The sequence below is a fragment of the Simochromis diagramma genome, unplaced genomic scaffold (assembly GCF_900408965.1).
Source record: "Simochromis diagramma unplaced genomic scaffold, fSimDia1.1 OVJJ01000324.1, whole genome shotgun sequence".
Classification (NCBI taxonomy): domain Eukaryota; kingdom Metazoa; phylum Chordata; class Actinopteri; order Cichliformes; family Cichlidae; genus Simochromis; species Simochromis diagramma.
In genome coordinates, this window is record NW_024386918.1 from 77,492 (window position 1) to 103,308 (window position 25,817).

General features: G+C 39.6%; 1 protein-coding gene across 1 annotated transcript in view; it reads right to left on the reverse strand.

Annotated features, from left to right (window-relative positions):
- Nucleotides 1-10,259: 10,259 nt before the first annotated feature.
- Nucleotides 10,260-25,817, reverse strand: part of nf1a (neurofibromin 1a) — a 143,178-nt gene continuing 127,620 nt past the window's right edge. The window contains exons 43-57 of the mRNA XM_040036473.1: nt 25,628-25,689; nt 25,399-25,540; nt 25,040-25,141; nt 24,670-24,810; nt 23,980-24,106; nt 23,507-23,638; nt 23,109-23,244; nt 19,831-19,988; nt 19,547-19,669; nt 19,317-19,435; nt 19,131-19,231; nt 18,327-18,469; nt 18,049-18,095; nt 14,831-15,047; nt 10,260-13,171 (exon numbers count right to left, since the gene is read on the reverse strand). Of these exons, the coding sequence (XP_039892407.1) occupies nt 13,029-13,171; nt 14,831-15,047; nt 18,049-18,095; nt 18,327-18,469; nt 19,131-19,231; nt 19,317-19,435; nt 19,547-19,669; nt 19,831-19,988; nt 23,109-23,244; nt 23,507-23,638; nt 23,980-24,106; nt 24,670-24,810; nt 25,040-25,141; nt 25,399-25,540; nt 25,628-25,689 (1,893 nt within the window). The 3' untranslated portion in view covers nt 10,260-13,028. The remainder of the gene's footprint in view (nt 13,172-14,830; nt 15,048-18,048; nt 18,096-18,326; nt 18,470-19,130; nt 19,232-19,316; nt 19,436-19,546; nt 19,670-19,830; nt 19,989-23,108; nt 23,245-23,506; nt 23,639-23,979; nt 24,107-24,669; nt 24,811-25,039; nt 25,142-25,398; nt 25,541-25,627; nt 25,690-25,817) is intronic.

Sequence of the window (25,817 nt, forward strand, 5' to 3'; positions counted from 1 at the left end):
CTGAGGGCATCCCACCCCCCGGAAGGAGCCCAACCGGGCCACAGGCGCCCGGCCCCACCAATCGGCCACCAGGAGTGAGCCGGTACATACATGAGCGCCCAGCCCCAGACGACAAGGACCACCAACACACCAACGTCTGAGGGCATCAGCCACCGGCAGGGAGTGTGGTGAGGGGAGATAGGCCTCCGTACTTTAGAGGGCCTGAGATGTACCCAGATAGGTTGAGTCTAAGACCCAACCTGACATATAGACACAGACGAACAGGCACACGTGGACACAGACGTGCATTCCCACCCCATATACACAACCAAATACTCGGCACTCACCCAACGTGTAGACAGACACAAATAGACACTGCACAGACAGTCGCACTCCCCAAACATACTCTATATCCCAGGTCCAGGTACCCCCGCCCTCAGAGGGGCAAGCCGCACCTAGACCCAGGAGATGTAACCCTTGTCTCTGGGGTGGAGGCAAGCGGACCACCTCCTTATCTGCAGTAGCAGGGAGGCCCCGTATCCCAGACCCCAGTCTGACGGCTAACAGAACCGGGGTGAGTGAAGACCTCAAACCTCCCCACGCCCGCTCATATGTAGTGTTGCTGTGTGCTGTTCTAAAGTGCATTTAAAACTCAGGAGAGTTTTACTTGGCATAAGTTTAAGTATAATTATTTTGTGTTCATTTCATTGTTTAGTAAAGTTTATTTACATGTTTAGTAATACATTGAACACAGGTTTTAATCACAAGATTATTTCTTTTTCTAAAAAATACGAAACAAACTTTTCACAAAAAGTAAGGTTATTTGTCATTGGCAGATGACTTTGCAAGTTTTCGTGGATACAACCCACATCCACAACGCTGCTGCTCAACCCACAAATGCATTTACCTTACAATTGTGGCACCAGTCAAGGAGAAAGAAACAGGCTTTCCAGTGGTAGAAGATTATAAATTGGGAGAACATCTCTTAACTGTCATAGATCCCAACTGAGTGAACAAAAACAGCCAATCAAACAAAGAATATAAAAAATCAGGAGATGCTTTTTGTCCTAAAATGCAAATCATTCAGCAAAGTAAGAGACACTTTAACCTGGTCAGTTCTGTAATTCCAAATTTCAGTCAGCTGAATGACATCTCAAAATTAAAATAAGTTTTACTAACAGACTGCTTAAATAAATTACAAGAAATCTTTCCCGACAGAGTATGGGTTATGTTAATACTGACCTGCAAGCTCATTAGAATTGCACAATCTCTGTTTTTGCCTTATGTAATGTACATACATATACATTTGCATGTTTCAATAAATCACTATACCCATTTTCCATTTTTCCTGCTAAAAGTATTGAGAAAATGAGTGGTGACCCAACCTCCTGGACAGTACTCAAAAGAGTCACAGAATGAAATTTGACAGCCAAATGTTCACTTTTTAAAATGCAGAGCCGTTCAGCATAAATTGCTATTCAGAATATCAACCAACTTGTCAAGCACAAGAAATGTACATTCTCTGCATTTAAAAGATTTTGTTGTTTTTTGACAACAAGTGATGGTAGCTCAATGAATAAGACACAGTATAACTGTTTGTGCATGATTTTTCACAAACATTTGACATTTTGACACCCTGGGTTAACTTAGACAGTTAATAACTAGCTTTGTGTGGCCACTTATTGTGTGTTAGTTGCCTCTTTCAATCATCAGATGACAAAATGGTGATTTTATACAGGAGAAGCTGAAGACGTGGAGGCGTGTAAGACTGCAACTCTGCTTCTGGGTCCCAACTCTGGATAAAGTAAAAGAGACGGACAAGACGCTAACACCTATAAAAGAGAGGAAACAAGTGAAGTAGCTGGGATGTTGGAGTGTTTCTTCAGTTTAACTACAACAAGTGGACTGATTTGGATAACACATGTTGGATTTGATAAATTGTATAGGAGGACAGGAAGAGTGGTGTGAATGTGAAAACCTGCACACCACTCCTCTTGACCTGTACAGGTTCCGTAAGACAGAAACTTTTGGGCTACCTCTTGGTCACCTGTATCTCCCAAGAGGTTCATTAAAGCATTGATAAACCGCCAACAAGACGACACCACTGCCATCATCGATACAGGCTGAAATATAGGTTCAAATTCAGAAAGCTTTAAAGAATGTGGTTACATCGGCTAATGATTGGGGCTTTAAAATATCTATTGATAAAAATAAGTGTATGATAACTGGACATAAAAGGAAGGGACCAACTAAACATCTGCAAGTCTACGGAAAGGACCTTGAGAGAGTCAAGCAGTTCAAACTGATCAAGAAGCTGGATATAATTTGGTTGAAAACTCTGCACCACTCCAATATTGTCCTTTTAATAGAAATGTGTGAAATGCCTTTGAAAATGAGAAAATATAGGCTTGGGCTGAAGTATTTAATAAAAAGAAAAGGACAAAATGTAATAGTTCTGGTTAAAACTGGGCTAGCACTGGGAATTCTTGGGATCAGCAAAGAAAGTCAAAATCAACTTTAATGAGGAGTTGAAATCCATGACATGAAAAAATTGGCTTTGTTGACATGGATGTGTGTTCTCCTGTCTGTTGGTCAGGTATACCATCATGGCTGATTCTAGGTCCATACTCAACAAGAACAGGAAAAAGAACTCAGTAGATATCGTAAAAATAACCTACTCTAGGATGGAACACCTTTGGATTGGCTATTTACAAGTTTATACAGATGGGTCAAAGGTCATGTAAGTAGCAGAGTGGCTTGTAGTGTGTACATACTGAAAACAGAGTTTTAAAAACAGCTTGTGTATATCAGATCAGTTTTATGGGCTCTCTGGTGGGTTGAGGACCAAAGGCACGATACTGCATCATATATACAGTGATTCAGCTGCAGGTTTTTTAGCATTTAAGGAGCAGAACCAGACCTGACCTGACTCTAGAGACACCTCGATGTAATGCAGCAGCATGTTCATCAAAGGAAAAAGCTGTTCAGAGACTTTGATCAACTGGAAAAACTGTTTTCAATATTTTTAAAAGGAAAGCTGTTACATTACTTATGCAGTGCTAACCTGTAGAGAATATAGAGACCTGAGACTGAACGTGTGGCTAGCTCGCTTATCTAGAAGAAAACTTGGGAAGTAGTGAACAGTAGATGGCAGCAACACGCCATTGTTTCATCTAGCCTGCCAAACCAAAAGAAGCACCCGCCTCTCCACAAAGCAGTACAACCTGTGTGTTGTGTCTGACTATAGTCAGACACAACACACAGGTTTACTTGCTAAGTAAGGTCAGCTGTACCAAAAAGGGTCGCACCAGTAACTGTAGTTAATATGCACGACGTGGTTTCATTTCCTGCCATTTTTGGAAAACAATGATGTGTCCGGAGTCAGGTGTGCTCGCTGGCTCTAGTGAACCTTGACCTCCCCGTCAGGTAGTGATGGCCCGCTTGAAGCTGAAGCTCCGGTGCGTGTGTCAAAAAAATCAACACACTGCTTCAGAAGCTCTGTGTCGAAGCTTGACTCGTGTGGCCAGAGTCACGTGATCGGTGACGTCCGAAGCTTCATTTAGAGCCTAACTGCTTCGGTATCTGATTCAATGGTTTATAAGGAAGCGAATCATTCCCGGGATTTGTGGAGTGTTTTGATGGTGACAGCGAACCACTGATCATTCCACTGAGAGATTTGGAGCCAGCGAGGAATAGAGGAGGTTCTGTTGTGTGGGAGGATTTTGAGTTGATTTTTTTGAGCTGGTGGGTTTTCCAGCTTTGTGTTCTGGCCGTTTGCTTTTGTTTTGTGCGTGTTTATTATATCTGAAAACGGGAAAAAGGTAAAATGTCAAAAATCTGCTTCCATAATATAAATATCATTAAATAACTTTAGAAAAACTTCCACTCGACTCTTTACATGTAATGTTGTAAAAATATATATTTTATTGTTTAATTAATCTGAAAATGTTAGTCTGCCAAATGTGCAGCAATTGAATTTATTTATTCTCTTTAGCTGATAGTTTGTGGGGCCCAGGTAGACTGTATAACTGCATCTCTACCAGTTTCTCTGCACTCCAGCCTCCTCTGTGCCATGTGAAGGGATTTTCCTTAAGGCAGGAGAAATTATCTCCACAAAAAGGAACAGGTTGAGCCATCGCACACTAGAACAAATTCTCTTTTTAAATAAAAATGAAAAAGGGTTACTTTAAATGCATCATGTTTTTAATTTGCAAGTTCATAGGCATTTTCCTTTTCCATTTCACAATCAATTCTACCCCCAGGTCAAAAATATGTCTGGGGAAATTTCCCTAATATAATATTATTTATAAATACACCCGTCCACTGCCCGTCCACTGCCAGACTGCAACTGCACCTTATGTACATTCTGTAGTGTTGATTCCACCTCATTTAATTTCTGTATTTTATGTATATAAGTTTAGATTAGTTATTTATAGTTGGTTTACACAGCTTTGTGCATGTATGTGTACGCATGTGTAATGTATATATAGACACGTGTGTGTGTGTGTGTGTGTGTGTGTGTGTGTGTGTGTGTGTGTGTGTGTGTGTGTGTGTGATTTACATTGCTGTGCTTGAGAGCCACCATCTACCGGAACCAAATTCCTTGTATGTGTCTGCACATATACTTGGCCAATAAAGACGATTCTGATTCTGATTCTAGCGATTAATTGCATAAGTGCATGGAGGCAGGACCTCAGAGCAGAAGCATACTCCATAATGTGTTGTACATTATTATATGTATATATTATATGTAACGTGGTATTTTTCAATTATTGTATTTACCAACATCAAGAAGTCACAAGCAAAGAAAGACCACACCATGGTGCATAACAAGGAGAGTTTACTGGTCAAAACTATTTATTAAACAAATAAAACACATTTTTTAACCACCAAAAAATACACGTTCAAAGCAACACAACGGCGGCCCAATATCAGACAAAATCCACTCTGTAGAGTGGGCAATCATAATGAAGCGGTTGGTTTTATTTTGTGGATTCAAGCTGCTCTTCGTATTTTTGGCCACCAGATGTCACCAGAGAGGACTGTGTTGAAAAGCTTCGAGTAATGAACCGTTTTTCAACACAAGCTTCAGAAAGCTTCATTTGACCATCACTACCGTCAGGTATCAAGCTGGTGAGTTTGGCTGTGTAATTTACACACCTACATCATCGCATGAAAATCTCTTAAAAGTTTATTTTGTGTCACAGAAACAGTAATATTTCAAACTCTTCACCCGCCCTCCTCCGCCATTTGAGATTTGGACGAAATGCATTCTGGGATATTTGGCTGCACGCTCGATAGAATGGGAGGAGCGAGAACACATCCGGGCATTTTGAGCGTACTTGGAACACTACTTGGTCTGCGACTGATGACGTATCACAACTCAAGTACATACAAATACGCATATTGAGAAATGGCCAGAGTTTTAAAGAGGAAGTGAAGAAAACATTCACTTAAAAAGGGATTATGTTCAAATGAATGGTCATGTGAGAACATGCTAGAGACAAATCTAACTGAAGTATAATTACTTTAACTGAAACTTGAGTTATATCCATAGTGAATGTTCAAATGTGAAATGGGAAATTGATTTTCTATTTTAAGAATAACACAGAAAAGAAGAAAATGTAATGAAGTGATTTTGAAGTTTAAACTTAAACCCTGTATTAAATCATGTACGTGAAGTCAGATAGGCCCCATTGTAATTGCTCCGTTTATTATTACTATTATTTTCCCCCAAAATTGTCTTTTTAACATGCTCAAAAACTCATAAAACTGCGATATTTTTGGTTGAAACTTTTGATTTTGCAAATTTTGTTGTACTTTTGCAAACTCCTAGGGATTTTATCGGCTCAACTTCATATTTGGTCAGTCTAAACTACAGAAACTGCAGAGCTTTTGAGTTTTCTTCAAAGGCGGTGGCCGTGGCACCACAGCGAATTTTGATCATTCGCTATGGAATTTTAATATGCTGTCACCCACACATGCATTGTCCAGTCTGGACCAAATTTTTCATATGTGATCAGGCTTTGACCCTGAACACATTTCATCTGCCATATTTGACAATGGTCAAAGCGCCACCTAGTGGGAACAGTTGGTCTTGGGTTACATTAACCTCTTAAGACCTGGCATCCACATATGTGGACATCCCATTTTGGGATATTTAGACCAAAATACTGAATTTTGCTCTACAAGGGCCTGATATCCACTTACAAGGACATTATACTGCTACTGTTCTATCGAAATTTTAAACAAATATCCTCATATGTGGCTCTCATTTTTTTTAGAAACAAAAATCAGGTAAAAAAAATCTGGTAATTCTTTGTTTTTACATTCACTGGTTCCCAATATGCCCAAATATCAAAGAGAAATGAAAAATGCATGCCGTGGAAGAGTTCAGGTCTTAGGAGGTTAAAAACTATGAGTTTTTGTTAAAGGGTGTGAAACTGGCAGCTTTGGCAAATTTCAATATTTTCACATGAAGCTCGTAATTGCTCCACAGGCATGAGAAGATCTAGCTCATCTTGATTACCAGAGTGAAGAAACACAAGGAGAGGGGACCCCCATATCCTCCACAGAGCTAGTGGGGACAACAACATGGACCCATCAATCATCACACAGGATGGAGGAGGACAGCAATAGCTGGCTGACCTGGCTTACTTCATCTGAGGGCTTAAGAAATGATTGCTCCAGAGGTGTGGGTCGTCCCAGGGTTAACCCTGAAGTTGCCTGGACCAGCCAAAATCCTGCTTTGTAGTAGATGCCTCTGGTCAGCTGGAGCCTTTCTCAGCAGTTTGCCGTTGGATCTCTTTGCGCCTCGTTGGCTCTGGCTTCCTCCATGCTGGTCATTCTAAAACTGTATGTGGTTCAGAGCAAACCAGCTTTTGTGGTTAAAACTGGAATGCGAGTTTGTATTTTAACCAACTGACTTATTTTACTTTTGGTTTTGCAATTAATGAAATGTAACTTCACAAACACAAGAAATCAGTTGTATGCTGGTTTATAGCAGACAGGCATAAATTAGTAATCTGTTTTAGGTACCAAATTTATAGTGTAGACCAGAAGTATTAAAATATTAAATTACAAATTTGGAAACAGAACTGTAAAAGAAACAAAATTATGCTCTGATTTTGTATTGATGTTTTTCTTTGTTTTTGTTTTTACAATTTATAAAAAATTGATTGAATTGGCTAATAATATCGTCTTATTGTCTGTGCCAGTGGATATATGGAAAAACATAACTGAATTACTTTGACGATGAAGATAAAATAAGTAATATATATATTCTCTGGTGTCTTTATTTATAATGACCAAGTGTAATTCACAAAAGAAAAACGGTATATGTTTCATACCAAAGATTTTGGTGTCACAACTCAGTTAAATCTGAACAACAATCTTCATATCATGTTATTCGCTTTAATGCTGATTTTATCTGTTGTCACGCTCTGTTTTGTAATTTTAACTTATTTTATGTATTTTATGACTATTGTTCCTTTTATTGTGTTTTTTGTAAGGTGACCTTGGGTTTCTGAAAGGCGCCCTCAACTAAAATGTATTATTATTATTATTATTATATCATTTATAGATTGCCTGTAGTCCACTGTCTACATCATTTAGTGTATGTTTGTAGGAACTTTGACTCCACCCTTGTAGGTGGACCTATGCTGCAGAAGATAGTATGAAGATATGAGATATTCACCTGAAACAGACCTACGAGCACTTTCTTTTAGAAACTTAATTTTACATTGTTGCTAAGATGTATTTACTAAAAATGTCACACAAATTCATAATTTTGAAGAGTAAACCATTTTATTACTAACACTGGAGTAGTTAAATTTGTTTATTATTATACAGAAACTAACTGTTTTACAAAAACAAAATGATACAATGTCACACATATGTACAGTATAGTAAATATACCATCTCAAATTGTACACAAAGTATTTACAATTCCACACATACTGCATTAAAAACAAAACTCCGGCTAATACTCTACAGACATTGAATTTTGCATAACATCAAATAAAACATGCCGCATTTTGAGGTTTTTCATCTTTACAAACCCATGACCGTTTTTAAATTAGTGCAAGTTAACCACTTGTGTCAGAGGTTATGGATATATATTTTTAATAGTTTCATTCACACAAGTCAAACTAAAACCTGGAAATAATGGAAACCCGTTGCCATGTTCCTCAAATACAGCTGACCTTCAGATGTTTCCTGATTGTGTTTGGTTAAAGGTATAGTAGCTGATTCTTTGACCGGATGGCTGTGGACATAGTTCTGTAGTATATCTTTAACAACAGTTCACTTGTGAGGAGTGGTGAGCAGACTTGCTCGTGAGATGTTTCAAAGCAATTCTGACACTGAACTCTAAAGAAATATGTCCCTTAACAGCATCAGTGACTGTATGATCCACATCTCATGAGTTTCTCATTGAGTTTTAACAAATTGAAGGGTCAAAAGAAAAAGAAGAGAGAAAACTTGATGCTGCATTTTGATCTTAGAGGAGGCCTGGTTACATAAGGAGAATGGATAATCTCAGTGACTGCAGTGTGGCTCTAGAAAATATTTGGGAAAATCTGATGTCAAATAAGATTTTAACACATCACACTCGTGGTATCTGTTCAGTATCATCAGTAGCTTCGAGGTCTGGAGATGCTTCAAATTATAGGAAGGGCTTTTTTTTTGAGCAGTTATACAGCTGTGAGTCATACCACCAACACTTTCTAATGCCAGGATTAGAGACAAAATATTACATGACATCACATTTGATGTTTTTTTTGTTTTGTTTCTTTTTTAAATTCCCATTATTAAATTCACATTGGATGACAATCAATCTGACAGAATGGTTACCTTATTTTTTTACCTCATAATACAACTTCTACAACCAACAGTAATACAGAGTGCACTAACAGCCCATCTTTGACAGTCTCTAGTTTCACATCTGCCTGTGACCTGGAAATCCATCTCTGCATGAAAGTTGTAGTTCTCAGATGAATGATGGCGTGATTTAACTATACACATCCAGTGTATAAAAAATTGCATCCATACATTCTCGTCACATCAGTGTGAATTTTTTTTTTTTATAAACACTGACGTTCATGTTCATTGTAGACAGGTGCTGTGGTGACTCATTTCTCCTTGCATTTGCGCCGCCACCACTCATGTTTTGGGTGTAAGGGGCTAAGACTATAGGAGAGGATTTACACACTGGAAATGAGAAAAGTGGATGAGGGAGCTAGGGTCAGACAACACTTCTTGTTCCCAGCAGCCACTTCCTTTTAAATCCATCCTAATGACATCTCACAAATCATGAAAGGCACCATGCTACGATTCGTCAGGAAGCAATATTGATGGATCCAATTATACGTCTCTGTCAAATTAAGGCAAAACATTTTGGTCTCTATTACCATCTATTCTGACAGAATGAGTATTTCAGATGGACAAATTGTGTAGCCTGAAGTTGACATAGAAGAACTGTCAAGTGTCCAGAGTTACCTGCATTTTCAGCACTCTGACCAGAAAGCTGCAAGACTGAAGCCCACTGGAACATTCAGAAATGTTTTTTTCCTCCAGGCCCTTTCAGATTGTACATCAATGGAACTCTTTGGGCATTTATTAACTTCTTGTACTTTAAAACTATGTTAGGACTTCAGCAATACATATTTCTTGTTTGAATTTGACTCTTTGATTTTATACAAGAAAATCTGTTAGCGATGGCCTCATGGAGGCCAACATAAGAAGTCACGTTTCATGTGTTCATTTATTTAACTAAACATCCTTCATTAAAGGATTTCTCTATCTCCTTTATGACAAATCTCATGATATACTGACTGAAAGAGCTACATGCACAGTAGAAAATAACATCCTGTCAGACCACTACAAGACAAGGAAAGAAATCTGTTGCGACCGATTCACAGATGTATCAACAAATGACATTAATCTTTAAAAAATATGTTTAAAATAAATTCATAGTTGTTCAACAATACTCAACTCTTTTTATGCATAGATTAAAGTGTTTTGACTAACTGCACAGGTCCAGGACACAGTGTCACTACAAATTTTGTGATCACTTCCAAAGCAAGTCATTTTCTCAAAACAGCTACAGGTTCCAACATCCAGATCAGCCTGCAAGGCAGGTTAAGTAATCTATACTGACCGTCGTGACTGCTTGTGTTGTCAGAGGTTTATTGTTATTGTGAAGAGTAATAATAATAATGGAAAGACAATAACGATAGCAATGACTGGCAGTTTAAAAAACCCAATAATGAAAGAGCCAATAATTTTTAATGATTTAATTTTAATTGTGAACAATTTTTGGAGTATTGTGACCAACATATGTAGTGAGTGGAACAGTGTGAGTGTAAAAGTAAACCATTCCGGTTTCTTATACTTTGACACCATTGCACGTAGAGACGTGTTGGGTTGTACTGCAGATTTTTTTTGTTATCTCACTTTCTATTACCACATGCAGGCTGCCCTGAAAGTTAGAACTGCAGTACAGCATCTAAAACACAACAGCATGCTTTGAAAACAGTCAGCAGTGATGCACAGTTCCGTGATATGTAGTAAATGAGCTGAAACACAATTCTTATTATGTAGACCGTTCTAAAGCCACACAGATGAAAAGCATTTACTACCACGTACTTGCCCCAAAGAATCTGCTCAGTCTCTGCAAGTGAAGACCTGTCATCTCTATGATCATGCGGACTGGGAGCTCTGGAATTACTTTTAAGGACTGAAACCGAAACCACATTTTATTTCACCATTTTTCAGTAATGCTAGAAAACCATACCAAATGGAGCGGGGTATGATGCCCATTTCTTTCTGAATACCTGATCTTTTTTGTGGGCAGCTACATATAAAGTAAATGTCAAGCACTGTCAGTTGCCACTATAGTCAGTCACTTTGTCACCCTCTTTGATCAAACATTTTGTTCTCAGAAAAGGTCAAAGGAGCTATAGAAATGAACCATAAGTCACAGTCTTAGTGCTTTGTTCTGCTCTGTGACCTATTGTTTTGGGTAATTTTGTAGAAAATTGTCTAATTTTACACTTTTTGGTACTGCTGTGAGCTATCAGGCGTATATAAAGATAACATGACACCTACATCTTGGAAACAGGTGCTTCTGACACTGTTGACACAATTCAGAATTTCTGTCCAGTAGATGGGATTCAGACATGGTTTTAAGGGCCGGGCAGATGGACGATTACTTAATACTCCATCTTAGCAAAGACATCTGGGGATAAAGCCGCTGATGGCTATAATCACAATTTTAAAAAAAAATGTCTGTTTTAGGCTTATTTTCAAAATCAATGTTTATAAGAACATGAAAAGTAAACACGAATATTATTATTTCAATACTGGTAATGTTTGCTGATAAAACAAAGTGTTTGTCAATAAAATACATTTATTTTGAAAATCATCCTGAATAATAAAGGTAATGAGTTTCTGTGAGTAAAGCTAATATTTAGTAATAATTTTGTTATGAAAATGATGATTGCACAGCAAAGATCACTGAAAGCTCAAAACGGCAGAGGCTCAGGACGTGAGCTACGGCTCGTTTATGAGCCAAGTAGAAGGCAAGACTCTGGCTGCATGACAGTGACGAGTTTTTTGATTTTCACTTTCGTACAGAAGGGAACAGTGGTGACTTTAGTCAGATTTAAAAACAGAAGAGCACAGTCAACTCCTCTAACAGACGAAGCTGCTTACTGGTTGGACTTTCCTTTCAAGGATCCAGCTCAGACTGCCGAGATGAAACACACCTAGAAACCACGCTGTCCACTATGAGTTAAATCTCTATTTGAACAAGTAACTCAGAAGTTGGCCACATATTGCACCAAGCTGACAGTAATGTGTTCTTCCGGTTTGTGTGAAGGAAAAAAAAAAAAAGGTAGAGGTTGACAAAGTTTGAGAGTTGAGGATTATTGCCTATTACTCAATTTTCATGGTCCATGTGTAAACAAATTTAATGCTATGCTGCTAAAAAAAATACAGTTCATAATAAAATATCAACAAAAAACACGAGGACAGAAAAACCAAACAAACCCGAAAGCTCGCAGCTATTTACAGATGCATTTTCTCTAGTGTTTTGCAATCTTCATGTTGAAAGACAGTTTATGGAAAGTAAATAGATGATTCGTGTACTATGATCTACTTGTACAAGATAAATATTTTCAGGCAGCAGGGTATATTGATGATTGTATATTTGATGATCATTGGAGGCCTGTCGTGACATAGCTTGGTGAACTTGTGAAGATATGGATGGCTCGCCTCCAAGATTAGTACCTGGTCTTTGTCCCCAGCAAGATTTTAATTTTACTTTACAAATTGTACACATTGAAAAACCCTGACAAAGGCACACCATGGAGAAAACATCCACATCTAAATTAGAACTAAGGACTAGTTATACATAATCTATGTAACATATGTACAGTACTGGGAGAGGGGAGCTGAGATGTCCAGAGAAGAGGTCTTTTCTCGCAGACACACCCAATCACCTATTTACTGTTGTCGTTTGGTCCATCTCACTGACACTGGAATATTTAGTCTGGAGGAAGGCCAAGGGACTTGCCTGAAGTCAGAGACTTCCTGTTTGGACTGTGCCAACCGAGACACATCACAGTCGACATCCAAATCCATTCACACCGTTTTCCCTTCAGTGTTTTCCACTTAAAGTGTGGCTTCCCTCACTGCAGGACAGTTAAAGTGTTTCCAAACACTGTCCCTATGAAGAGAAGGAGCCTGTCTGACACCATGTACTGTCTAAATTTAAAGATTTGAGAAAAGAAAGAAAGAAAACAATTATAATGATAAAAAAAATTATAAAATAAATAAAAATCAAGCAGCAGAATTCAAGTTTGCCCTTGCTAATATTCCTCCTTGTTACGAAACACACGATCACCTGTTCTGCCAAAGCAACAACCGTGAAGGAGGAACTAAAGAGTAAATGTGGAGTGCAGCATGAGGCCTGGCAGGCCTGGGACAGGTGGAGAGGGGGAGAAAGAAAGTATATGTGTGACGGGGCAGCTGTCTTCTCTGGTCGATCAGACAATCTTCTTGATGCTGGGTCTCTTGAAGCTGCCAGCACTGCGCTGCTTCTGGACCTGACTGGCTGAACCATGGCGAGTACGACCTCCACTGGACAAAGCTGAGCTGGGGGACAACTGGACATTCTCCTTATCTACACCTGGAGGAACACAGGGATGACAGGCTTTAAAGGCATTCCCTTCGTCTGGGATTGTTTTCTCGACCATTTCATTTTTCTTAAAATCTCTTTAGATTATATTGTTATTGAGACCAACCACATATTTCTAATCTTGGGAAATTATCTAATTAAAACATTTACAAGTCTGATGAATGAAAGGTACTGCGAAGAAGACGTGGTGCAGCAGTTAGCACTGTCGCCTCACAGCAAGACGGTCCTGCATCTACATCCAGGGGCCCTTTCTGTGTGGAGCTTGCATGTCGTCTCAGTGTGTGGACTTTATCTCTGGTATTTCGGCTCCCTCCCAGTCCAATTTGCATCTTAGGTTGATGCAAATTGTCAATGAAAATGACTGTCTCTCTATTTAGCCTGTGCCTTATGACTGCTACAATACATGGATTTATGGATGGATGCTAACAGTTTGAGAATGGTAATTCTTTTGGTTAGGTAGACTTGCAGAGTTTGTAAATGTGTTTTTTTCTAGAAACATCTCTTAGCTTGTTTGTAATCTTGTTTGTCTAATTAAACAGACTTCAAATAAGCTCTGAGTTTCTTTTCCTTTCTATACTGCGTTGCATTTTAACAGAATTTTTGTTTTTATATGTGACATGTATTCATTGTACAAATAAAGTAAACTGCCACTCACTGTTAATTTCCTAGTAGTCTTAAAATGTCTATATTATATCCTTCAACCTCATAACAAACTGTTGAAGAATCAGGTCAGGACAGTGTCGAAAGGTGTTCTTTGTTACATCCTGCACACAACACAAGGCCCAAGGCAGACCTGTTGTGGAAATAGCTATAAACCATACCTCACAGCGGGTGCTTATTTAAGCTAAGGGTGCTTCCTGGGTTGAGCATGCAGAAGACGGAACCGCCCGCTTATTATGAATTTGCAGCAGCTCGTCTATTCTTAAATAGACGAGCTGCTGATGTTACTGTAGCCTGGTTCTAGAGATAAAGGTGAAAAGTGAAACAATGCAAATTTAGTATTTTTTAACCACACTTCATCAGGGCTGCCAGTGTAGTGGAAGGTTTGGTAGACGTGAGTACTGCGTCAGAGACTTTATTGAGATCTCTTTGATCGCAGGAGTGATCATGTCGTGCAAGTCAGAACATCTAAAACATCACCTCTCCCATCACTGACTACTTTCCTTTAGAAAGATGTTTTTAGAGCAACTTCAAGTAACATGAACCGTTCTCTTTATGTTTCTGTGAATCTTCTTTGATGATTAATCACTAACAGATTAACTTTTTTGGTTTTACTGTCTGTAACACAAGACACAGACAGATGACTGACATGAGATAACACTACGCATGTCTCAAAGTCTTCTCTTTGTGCAAGCAGTAATTCTAGTCCAAAAAAATAATTCTCAGCATCTAACCCCCTCGAGATGATTGATGAAAATTTCCTGGTAAATATTTAACCCTTTACAAGAAATTTCTTTTCAAACAAAAGGAGGTAACGTAGGACAAGAATGTGACCAGCTTTCTCTCTGGACTGTGACTTGGATGAGAACATTTTGATTTGATTTCACTAGATGATGAAGTAAAACATGTAGACGAGGTGAAAAAACAGGAAGCTTTAATACAGAGAGTTAGAGTGACTGTATGCTTTTTGTTGTAGAGAGAGATGGACACCTGGTGAGTGCTGTGAAGTGGCCAGTGAGGTCATCGAGTTTGACAGGTTGAGGTTGGCAGTGATGCTAAGCTGGCTCTGGCTGGTAGGAGGGTAGGGGGAAGTAGGTGTCCTCAGTTGCTCCTCCCCTCGTTCCTCGTCAGCTGCTGGCAGGTAGCTGTCAATCAATGCCTCCAAGAACTTGACAATCAGCTCAGCGTAGTCTGGAATCTGGGTTTGCTGCACAAACAACAAACACAATGAGCAACATCAGAGTCAGGTAACAAGGTCTAACTGTCACGGTCCCCGTGTCTCTCTGGTTGGCCCACGCTGGCTACAGGTTTTGTTGTTGTTAGTTTGGTTTTTGTCTCTCCTCCTCCTCTCTGCCTGGGTGGAGCTCATTACGGGCTCTCACTCTTGGCCCACGCACCCCTGTGGATGGTGTCCACCTGCGGCTGATCTGGCTGATTTCCCCAGCTGCTATTTAAGGCAGTGGCACAGAGCAGCTCACCGCTGGAACGTCGAACCACCTGAGTTCGTGCTCGCGGCATATTCAAAGAAGAATCGCTTACACGTGTTTTATGTTGTGGAACTAACCTTGACCTTCTGTCTGTAGATTCTGGACCGAATCACCGGACCTGTCCGAGTGGGGCAGTGTGTGGAGTGTTGGAGCGAGTGCGGCTGAAGAGGAGTGCGTGTGTGCGGAGGAGCGGTGGCGGTGACTGAGTGGAGGAGGAAGCGTGTGTGTGGATTCCCCCCCCCCTTCTCTCCCTGGAGCCCTGGACCCCCTCCCAACTCACTGTACATATATTTTGCACTAAGGTGATCCCTGTTGTAAATAAATCCCCTCTTTTGTTTCCTTGAAAGAACTGTCTGCGCGTGGGTCCGTTCAGTAGCCATGACACTAACAGCAGCACAGACGAGGTTCATCTTCAGTCAGTGAAACCCAATGTCGTCTGCATAACAACTGCAACCAAATGCCGAAAGAGCATAAAAATCTGGCCCGTGTCAACACTTTATCGGGTGGATTTTTCAGATGGGATGGTAACATGCTCTGTTTCACTGGTTATAATTAAAATTATTTAACATTGCTTTACTAATTGCTTCATGAAAACAAACTGTTGGTGGTGTTGACAAAACTGCTGTGCGCATGAGAGGTTTTCTTAATTTAGACACTTTTTATTTTGAATACTTGCTGGACTCTGGGCTTTCAACAACAACTAATTCTCTTTCTTCAACCTTTCTGTTGCAGATTTCCTGGTGTGCTGAAGAATATTTTTGTGACATGACCCAGTTTTTATCAAGTTTTAACTGTCAGACAGTTGGCCCCTTGACTCTAGAATACTTTGATATACAGAGGAGTTGATGGTCAACAAGGTGGCCAGATGCTGTAATTAATGACAAACATCTCCAATTTGTTCTTGTTTATTCAAAGAAAATGGTTCCAGAAGTCTTGTGGTTTGCTCTGATGTATCTTTACAAACCTAATCTGTGCTGCAATGTTCATTTTAGAGACAAACAGCTTTCTTCTGGAAATCCCTCCAAACCAAGCCACACTGGAGTCTTTCTTTACTTGTACTGTCATAAACATTTAACATGCTACCTGAGGCCTCTGTAGCCTGCCTTTAGGTATTTTGCAGTTTCACTAAGTGCAAACCATTGCATGGTTTGAGTCATTGGGATAAGTTTTCTCAAATTAAGATTGGCAACTGTTTGAGTCTTTCCACTAATAAATAATAATGCCAAAACTGGATTTCTAAAGGTGCTGACACTTTCTGATGATTGGTTTATCAAGAGCATTTTATTAGCAGCACCTGGCTGCTACTCACACTCTGAATTCTTTTGGAAGGAGTAACAGTACATGTATACAGGACTGCATAGAGTTCTTTAAACTTAAGTGCTGTATTAAAAGAAGAATGGGGAAAAAACAAGAGAACACAGAAATAAATAAGAAACTAATGATATTTGGGGGTGCAAAACATACACAGTCATGCCCCAAAAAAGGCACAGGAGATGCGATGAGCAGAAAGACTCGGATAAACTCAAATACCGATGACTAAAAATAAGTTTTAAGTCTAGTTTTAAAAGACTTAATTGAGAGAGCAGATTTGACCAACCACAGCAAACGTCCGGTCCCCTCTGAGTTTAAAGGTGCTTTCACACCTGAAGTGTTTAGTTCATTTAAATTGAACTATGGACTGGTTCTTATATATCGCTTTAAACAACTCATTTGCACAAGCACTTTTTTCTATGCTCTTTCTACACAAGTGATAAGATGGAACCTGAGGTACACAGCAAAGTGTTGCTGTTGAAGAATAATTTCCAATGATGACAGAGAAAGTTTTATTTTTCAGGTATGAGGTAAAGCGCCCTGAGGCAACTGTTGTTGTGATTGGTCCTGTATAGCAAAATAAAACTGAACTGAACCAGTGTAGTTCTCTGCAGCTGATACCAGCACTAAAGTGCAGGTTGAGGAGGAGGATGGTACAGTCCCCAGAGTAAACTGACAGGAGCACATCAATGTATACTTTTAGCAGGGCAGATTCTGTTGTGGGCCCTGAAACCCGACTGAAACATTTCAAAAATGTTATGCAGTAAATATGGAAGAAATTGATAGAGAAGGCCAATAAAACACTTTCTGTGTGTGTTTTTGAGTGATAGAGTGCGTGTCTGTTAGATAGAGGTAGAACATTCATACGGCCCCTGAACATCTTTCTGTATAAACTTAAGTTTTGTAAGCATATGTTCTCCCAGGATCTTAAACTGGTATGTCAAAACTAAAAAACATTCCAGTCACCCTCAGAAAAAAGTAGAAGTGTAAACATTAGGATTCCATGCTGAACCATTCAATATCAATATGTCAAAATGGGCAACGTTTAAAAATAAAATTAAAAAACATAAGAAAATAAATAAATATTCAGTCAATTAGTCATTTAGTCAACATTGTCAATGCAATTCAGGAGTCTGTATTATTGAGTTTTGGGTTTTGCTAGTTTTCCGAAGCGGCATAATCCAATATCAACATGAAAGCAGACCACAGATCATTTTCAGCCTCTCTGCTACTTTTTGGTATTTATGTATGTGCTTCCAAGAGTTGATGCTTCATATTTCAACACACCAACTGACAACCTGGTTGTAGATCTGCTGTGTACTTCCTTAGTAAGCTGAAATTCTACTGCAAGGCAGCTGAAGCGGCCCAAGTGAAAATAACTAATTGACAGGAGGAAAATGTTATTTGTACCTTAGAGAAGGGTCCAGCAAACCTCCAAAGTCCATTAAAGCCAAAGCCTGTGAATTGAGAGAAAGGAAGAGAAGGGAATGAAAGTAGTGAAACATCTTCATAAAGTTAAAGAAGTCCAATTGTCTTCTTTTTTCTTTAGCTTCTAAGAACGGGGGAAGACAACTCAGTGAATAAATATCTACAAGCTTCTATCCATTTTCAGTACCCGTCAGCATCAGGTGACATAACTAAGTGCAAAACTAGGAAGGCTGGCGTGTAGAGCTTGTAAATCAATTTACTTTGTAAATAGGAAGGTTGGTACTGGGGGGGTGACTCCTCATGGTACACCACACTCTGGACAATGCCGTGGACAGGGTTCAGGAGATTGATATCCTGGCACATGGATAGCACAGTGTTGATCTTGGAGTCCAGTAGATTGTGGCTGAGAGGGTGAACAGAGAAAACAATATTGGGGCACATGGTTATGCGGTTATACAAGTTAGCCTTTTAAAAAGCTCAAGGGTTTTACTGCTAATTGAAAGTATCGAGGTACATTTTCACTGACAATTACCACAAAGAGTGTAAAAATGAGAAAAAACTTCCAGCATTATAAAATCTTAGTGAAGCGAACACCTATAGCAGAGTTCGTCTGTTCTGATGTAGGATATATTTGTTAAAACTAACATTTTAACTGAAAATATTGGTTAGAAGGCGCTGATAACCATTCAGATAAAAGACTGAGCAAGCTGCCTCCTATATGGAACAGTGGCTCTTTAATGAGTCTGGGGGTGGATTGGCAAAGTATTGGATTGGAAAGCTTCCCTATCTAAGAGCAAAATGAAGCCTGGCCTACCACTACAGAAAATCAACCATTGTCCAAAAAGATCCCAGGATAATTTCACCTAATCTGAACAAGAACAGAAGACTGGCAGCAGCCATTTGATCCTGTCTGCTTATATTGGGTCCCAGTTATAACCATGAAGACTTTACCTTTATACTCAAAAAATATCTGAAAAATTCAAAGGTCAAATTTTTCAGGTCAAACAAACAAACAAAAAAAGTAAACCTCAAGATAACCAGGACTAGACATGTTCATTACTTACACAACTGGAAAAACCTTTGGGAAGACAACACTAGCTTCAGCTAAATACTCATACAGAATCCGCTGGTCAAAGTCATCAGTGGTGTATTTGACCTGGGTGGCCTGAAAAACAACAACAAGAGTGAAAAGTGAACATGAGCTGAAAAGTAACAGCATATAAAGTAAGCTGTATGGTGTGTTTCCTCACCAGCACAGTGAGCAGCAGAGCCTGGATCTTTGGGTCGGTAAGCACCTCCTCGTCCAGCAGAACATTGGACTCTGATACAGACACCTTGCGAAGGTGAGAGTTTCCAATTCTCTGTGTCTCTGTAATTACAACAATCAGGTATCACATAGAATATGTCCTTGAACAAACTTCAGAATCATATCAAACATAGAAGGATGTGCTAGGATCAATACCTTGTGCTATACTCTCACCTATCTCATAGTCGTTCTCTGCTACACGCCTCATCTTTGGAGGGGTAGTCATGCCTGACTCCATTTCTGGTCTCTTTGGTGCTTTGGAGTCTGATATGAGATGATCAAAGCTCTTCCGGGTGCCTAGCCAACACACACACACACACACACACACACACACACACACACACACACACACACACACACACAGAAGACTTGAAATGTGGAGATTTAACACAGATATTCGGGGGGTCCTTCTAAGGAAAGACTGACAGATGTAACAAAAACTGAGGGATTGGACATACCCAAGAGCTTCTTGGTGTTGGCCTGTGAAGGCTGACCCATGTCGAGGCTCATCGACTTGCGTGTTCGAGGGCTAATCTGGCCCATTGTTGGATAATGAGCTGAAAGGTAGCGCTCTGAAACCTGAGGTGATGTCCACGGCTGAGTCTCATTCAAAGTTCTGAGAGGACAGTAACAGAACAATTGTTAGCAAGTAGGTTACAAACTCATTTTTAACCTAGGAATTCCACAATAGAGGAAGGTGGACAACTGTCCCTAATGACAGATAACTAACCAAACAGAATTGTGGTTCCATCTTTGGTCACGAAACTAAACATTGGACTACTAACTAATACTTACAGGAATAGAGCATGAAATGATGCCGCAATCAAAAAACATATCCGTGCCATGATGGGAGAAAAGAACCCCAAACAACACCGACAACACACACACACACGCACACACACACACACACACACACACACACACGCACACACACACACACACACGCACACACACACACACACACACGCACACACACGCACACACACACACACACACACGCACACACACACGCACGCACGCACACGCACACACACGCACGCACGCGCGCGCACACACACACACACACACACACGCACGCACGCACGCACACACACACACACGCACACACACACACACACACACACGCACACACACGCACGCGCACACACGCGCACACACGCACACACACGCACACACACGCGCACACACACACACACACACACGCACGCACGCACGCACACACACACACACGCACACACACACACACACACGCACACACACGCACGCGCACACACGCGCACACACGCACACACACGCGCACACACACACACACACACACGCACACGCACGCACGCACGCACGCACACACACACGCACACACACACACACACACACACGCACACACACGCACGCGCACACACGCACACACACGCACACACACGCACACACACGCACGAAAAGTAGATGGATAAAATGGAGAACAAAATCCAATCGAGTGTCAATAAGCTGTTAAACCTACTGTCATAACTCAGTTTCTCAGATTTAGTGTACCCTGCAATATGACCTGTCCTGAAGTCTCTAACATTGTGTTTAACTGACATTAACAAATCAGTTACTGCAAACCTTTTAAGCCTTAATTAAAAAAATTGAAATAATTTTAACTGGCCCTAAACTGAAATGTGTGTTAGGGACACTGGCTGAAAGGGGTATAACCACCAGTTAAAAGTTTTGTAGTCATTTTAGATTCTGGATTGCACTTTAACATCAAATTGACACTGCCTAAGGGAAGCATGTGTAATGTAAACAGAATTGGTCCTAGCACAGAACCCTGTGGAACACCATAATTAACCTTAGTGTGTGAAGAGGACTCTCCATTTACAACAAACTGGAGTCTATTAGATAGACATGATACAAACCACTGCAGCGCAGTACCTGTAATGCCTACAGCTTACTCTAATTGTTCTAATAGAATATTATGGTCAACATTGAACGCCGAACGGAGGTCTAGCAAGACAAGCACAGAGATAATGTTACATCTGTGAGATGATTATGGGTCATTTCTTCTCTAATGGTTAAAATTTTATTTGTGAAATCATGAATTCATTACTAGTTAACGTTAAAGGGATGGTTGGCTCAACAGAGCTCTGACTTTTTGTCAGCCTGGCTACAGAGCTGAAGAGAAACCTGGGGTTGTTCTTATTTTCTTCAATCTGTGACGAATAGTAAGATGTTCGAGGTTTGTGGAGGGCTTTCTTATACAGCAACAAACTATTTCTCCAGGCTAAATGATGATCCTCTAAATTTGTGATACACCATTTCCTCTCCAGCTTACGAGTCATCTGCTTTAGGCTGCGTGTTTGAGAATTATACCACGGAGTCAGGTACTTCTGGTTTGAGATACTATTTTTCACAGGAGCTACAGTATCCAGTGTCATACATAGTATCTATTGTTCAGCACTTTGGTCAGCCTTGTGTGTTTTTAAAGTGCTATATAAATAAACAATGATGATGATGATGATAGTAAGGAGGTAAAATTATTAACAAGATAATCGACCTCTGTTGGGGTAGCGTTCAGGTAGCTGCTCTGCTCTGTGTTGGTACAGGGCATTGAAGATGATAACAGTGGGTGGATTATATTCTTAAACTTAGTTACAGCGCTTTCAGAAAGACGTCTACTGTGAAGAAACCTACTCCCCACTGCTGTGTAACCAACTATTGTAAATTTAAATCAGGAAATGATCAGACAAAAGAGGGTTTTCAGGAAACACTGTTAAATGTTCAGGGTTTTTTTTTTTTTGCCATATGTTAAAACAAGATCTAGAGTGTGAGTAAAGTGATGGGTGGGTTCTTTTACAATATTAATATAACTAATATAAATTTAAGGTTTTTTTCTGCTCAAAATTCTGATTTTGTTGAAACAAATTGTTGGTTTTAGTTGAAACCAACAATTGTGATTTTCTGATGTCGGAGTTTCCATGAAGGCATCTATTCACTGAAAACTGTTTTCTTTGTATGAGCAGACCTAAAAAAAGAAACTAAACAAATGACTTCTGCATATTTCACAGACAGACAAAGTTTGCTACTTGTTTGAAGAAGGAAGGCTCTTATTTCCTCATTAAGAGGTGACGATAGTTTTAATGTAATACAAATGAAGTGCAGCAGCTGAACAACAAGCATTAAAATATGAAAAGCAAGAATCCCTCATTTTAACATTGCATGTTCCCCAACTCGATGGCAAAGAAGATGATTGTCTTTACACAGTGTTCAAAAATACTTTCTGCCAATGATTCCTCCACAGAGAACTGTGCATGTGTGTTAAAATTATAGCCAGCCATAGCAAGTGATATTTGGGACAGAATTTAGAAGTCACTGGCCTTCTTGGGCTTACCTGTCTGTAAAACATTATTTTTGGCTTTAAAATTACTGTAGTGATTTGACAGAGATGTGCAGAGCACAGAAGAAAAGTTTAAAAAAGAAATTAACAAAAAATACAGGTGGTTCACAGCAGGCAATTTACAGCATTTTATAATAATGTATACATTATTAGTAAAACTATTGTTTCAAATTGTCTTATTAAAGTATTTATTTATTTATTCATCATCAGTTTTAAGGAGGCCAAGCATCTCTACACACATTTGGTGTAGCACAAGTAGAAGACTATTGAAAACAGAAGCATCAGTGAGCAGACTGATGCTCTTTAACTAACTTCCACCGTAGTTTGTTGTCCTTAGTTTTTATTGTCTTTTAATGAGCTCACCTGCACGTAGGATCAGTCATATGACTTGAGAAGGTGTCCATAGGCACTGGGTCCATGGAGAGGTCAGAAATTAATAGTGACTTCCTGTGTTTGAGGCTGCAGCGACTTCGGACCTCCTCAGATACAGTGAGTAGTGCTACACAAAACAACAAAATGTTAGTTACGATATCATAGCTGTTAGAAGGGCACATCCAAACCACTTCAACTACGCAGGGTTAACAGCTCAGACATTGGTTCAATATTAATGCTAAGATCCTCTGATATCTGAGTTAGCAAACACTACCCAAGTTCCTCAACTTCATCACATGATGACCTCAAATATCCAGCAAATGAAAGGTATTTCAAATGTGTGAAAGTGCTGAAAATTGCAGTAAAACGACACTGAACATCTTATGTACCAGCCAGATAGGCCACACTCTGGGTGTTGACCTCAAACTTGTCACATTTCAGATGCTTGCTGATGAGAGCCAACAGTGTGTGAAGGATTCTCACTGTCCTTGCGACTGTGGTGGCTGATGGGTGCCTGTAGCCTGAAAGACATGTATAAAACATGCTGAGAAACAGAAAGACAGACGGCAATGGAAATGTCATTGTGTACAAAAACAATCAAACAAAATATAGTGCTGAGGGGGACAAACCCACACACATAATAAAACGCGTTGCTTTTCACAGTCACGCTGTGTGACTTCCTTTCTTAGACACTGTAGTTAAATGCAGACAGCCATTTTTAGACATAGCACTTCCTATGTACATATTCTGAAGCTTCATTTCTAAAATCACACTGACAGCAGATTTGTGTGTCTGTTTAACTGTGTTTTTGCAGACTAAATATCTACAAACAAGTGTTTAGAATCATGACACACCAGTTTACCTTTGAGTAGGTGGCCCACCAGTGCAAAGTTAAAGTTGGCGCTAAAGTTGAGGCCGACAAAGTGATCCATCTGCTTACAGTGCCATTCTAAAGGACGCCTGATCTCCATGAATACTTCTTCTGGACTCTGCAGGACAAATTATATGTTAAAAAAAGACTCCTTATCAATGGCCATGTCGATGTATGGCCACAATATATTTCCTGCACACAGATGTTACTTTTGGCTACATGATGGAAGTCTAGTGCTAAATACTGAATCAAATATCTCTTTATTAGATTCTTGAAGACATTTAACATACAAAAAAGACCAATCAGTTTTTTAGCTCCTGTCAGAGAAGTTCTACATAAAAGTAATGGGTGATGTGCAGTGCCAGACGATATTCTTACTGTCTTATAAATGAATGTGTTTACGTTCACTTCAATAACCTGATCACAGAGGGAAACCTGAGAAACACTGCAGTCATCTGGTTACTTACCATCACCACTACCCACTTTTCTAAAGTGAAAGCGTGCCTACAGTGGATGAGCTGAAGTTATTAGCCATATTCACATAAACAATGTTCCTGGGCATTGTTACAAACTAAATTATACATATACAAAGCAAAAAGTAGATTGTCACCCGATGGATGGTCTTTAATTCAAACAATATACAACTGCAGGAATGAAAAAGCAGTAAATAATGTTTTTTACCTTATCATTGAAAACACGCATTGTGTCCAGAGTGTGGAGGTTCTGCTCCAGCAGGGCCGTTCCAGCTGAGTAAAGGTTGACTTCATCCAGCTGCAGCACAGCTATTGCCACCCAGAACAGAGCTTTGTGCATGGGAGATTCCTGGGAGATTAAACAAATAAAGACAAATTTAATTAATATTACAAAGGGGATAGTGATAAACAAAGAGCCAATAAAGTTTTACTTTATAACAATATGATGTACAGAGTTACCAAGTTGAAAAGAAAGGAAAAGATCAAACAGTTTGAAACAATTTGATTTTGAACAGAATTGTGAATTTCTGAAAGGTTTCCCAACTGTGACAAAAAGTAGATTTATACTAGTTGAATACCTTGCTGAGTAGAGGTTGTAGCTTAGTCAGAGCAATGACTGTGGCCTCTATTAATACTTGGCTGTTGTAATTGTCTGGCCCCTTCAGACAGCTCTCTAGACCCTGAAACGAAAAGAAGAGTGAGTGAAATAAAAAGAAGGAAGAAGAACAAAATATTAAACATAATTTTTCAGTTAAATGTTACCGTTTACACCGTACACAATGCACGGAATAAAGAAGTCAAAGAGACAGTGAAGTAAAATTCACAGGTGTATGTGAAGCAGCTTTACTCTACAAACGTCTATGTAGACACGTAAAGGACTGAAACACACGTTCTGTTCACGGATCAGACTGCATGGTAAATGACTCAAGGCCCTCACCCGGTCTATGCTGAGCAGAGGGCTAGCCTTGCTTAGGATTCGAATGATCTGCTTGATCTGGCCATGGCTCACTCTTTTACTGATGCAGCCAAACACCACCAGTGCTCTGGGCTGAAGAGATGGGTTGTATTGGAATGCAAACCTGGAATCCAAAGACAAATAAATACCTGTTCCACACTGAAAATCTATGCAACTGAATGAAATACAATAGAACACAAGAAGATCATACTTTTGTGCAAGTTCTGTCCACTGGTCTAACCACTTGCAGCTTGGTATGTCCCTCATACAAGCCTGGACCAAAAACACATAACTCAATCAGTATTTAATAAACTAAATACAGTAATTAGACAAACAGTCAATTTTATAATAATAACTTTTTATTAAACGAAAAAGGGTAGTAGGAAGGCAGAGAAAAAGCA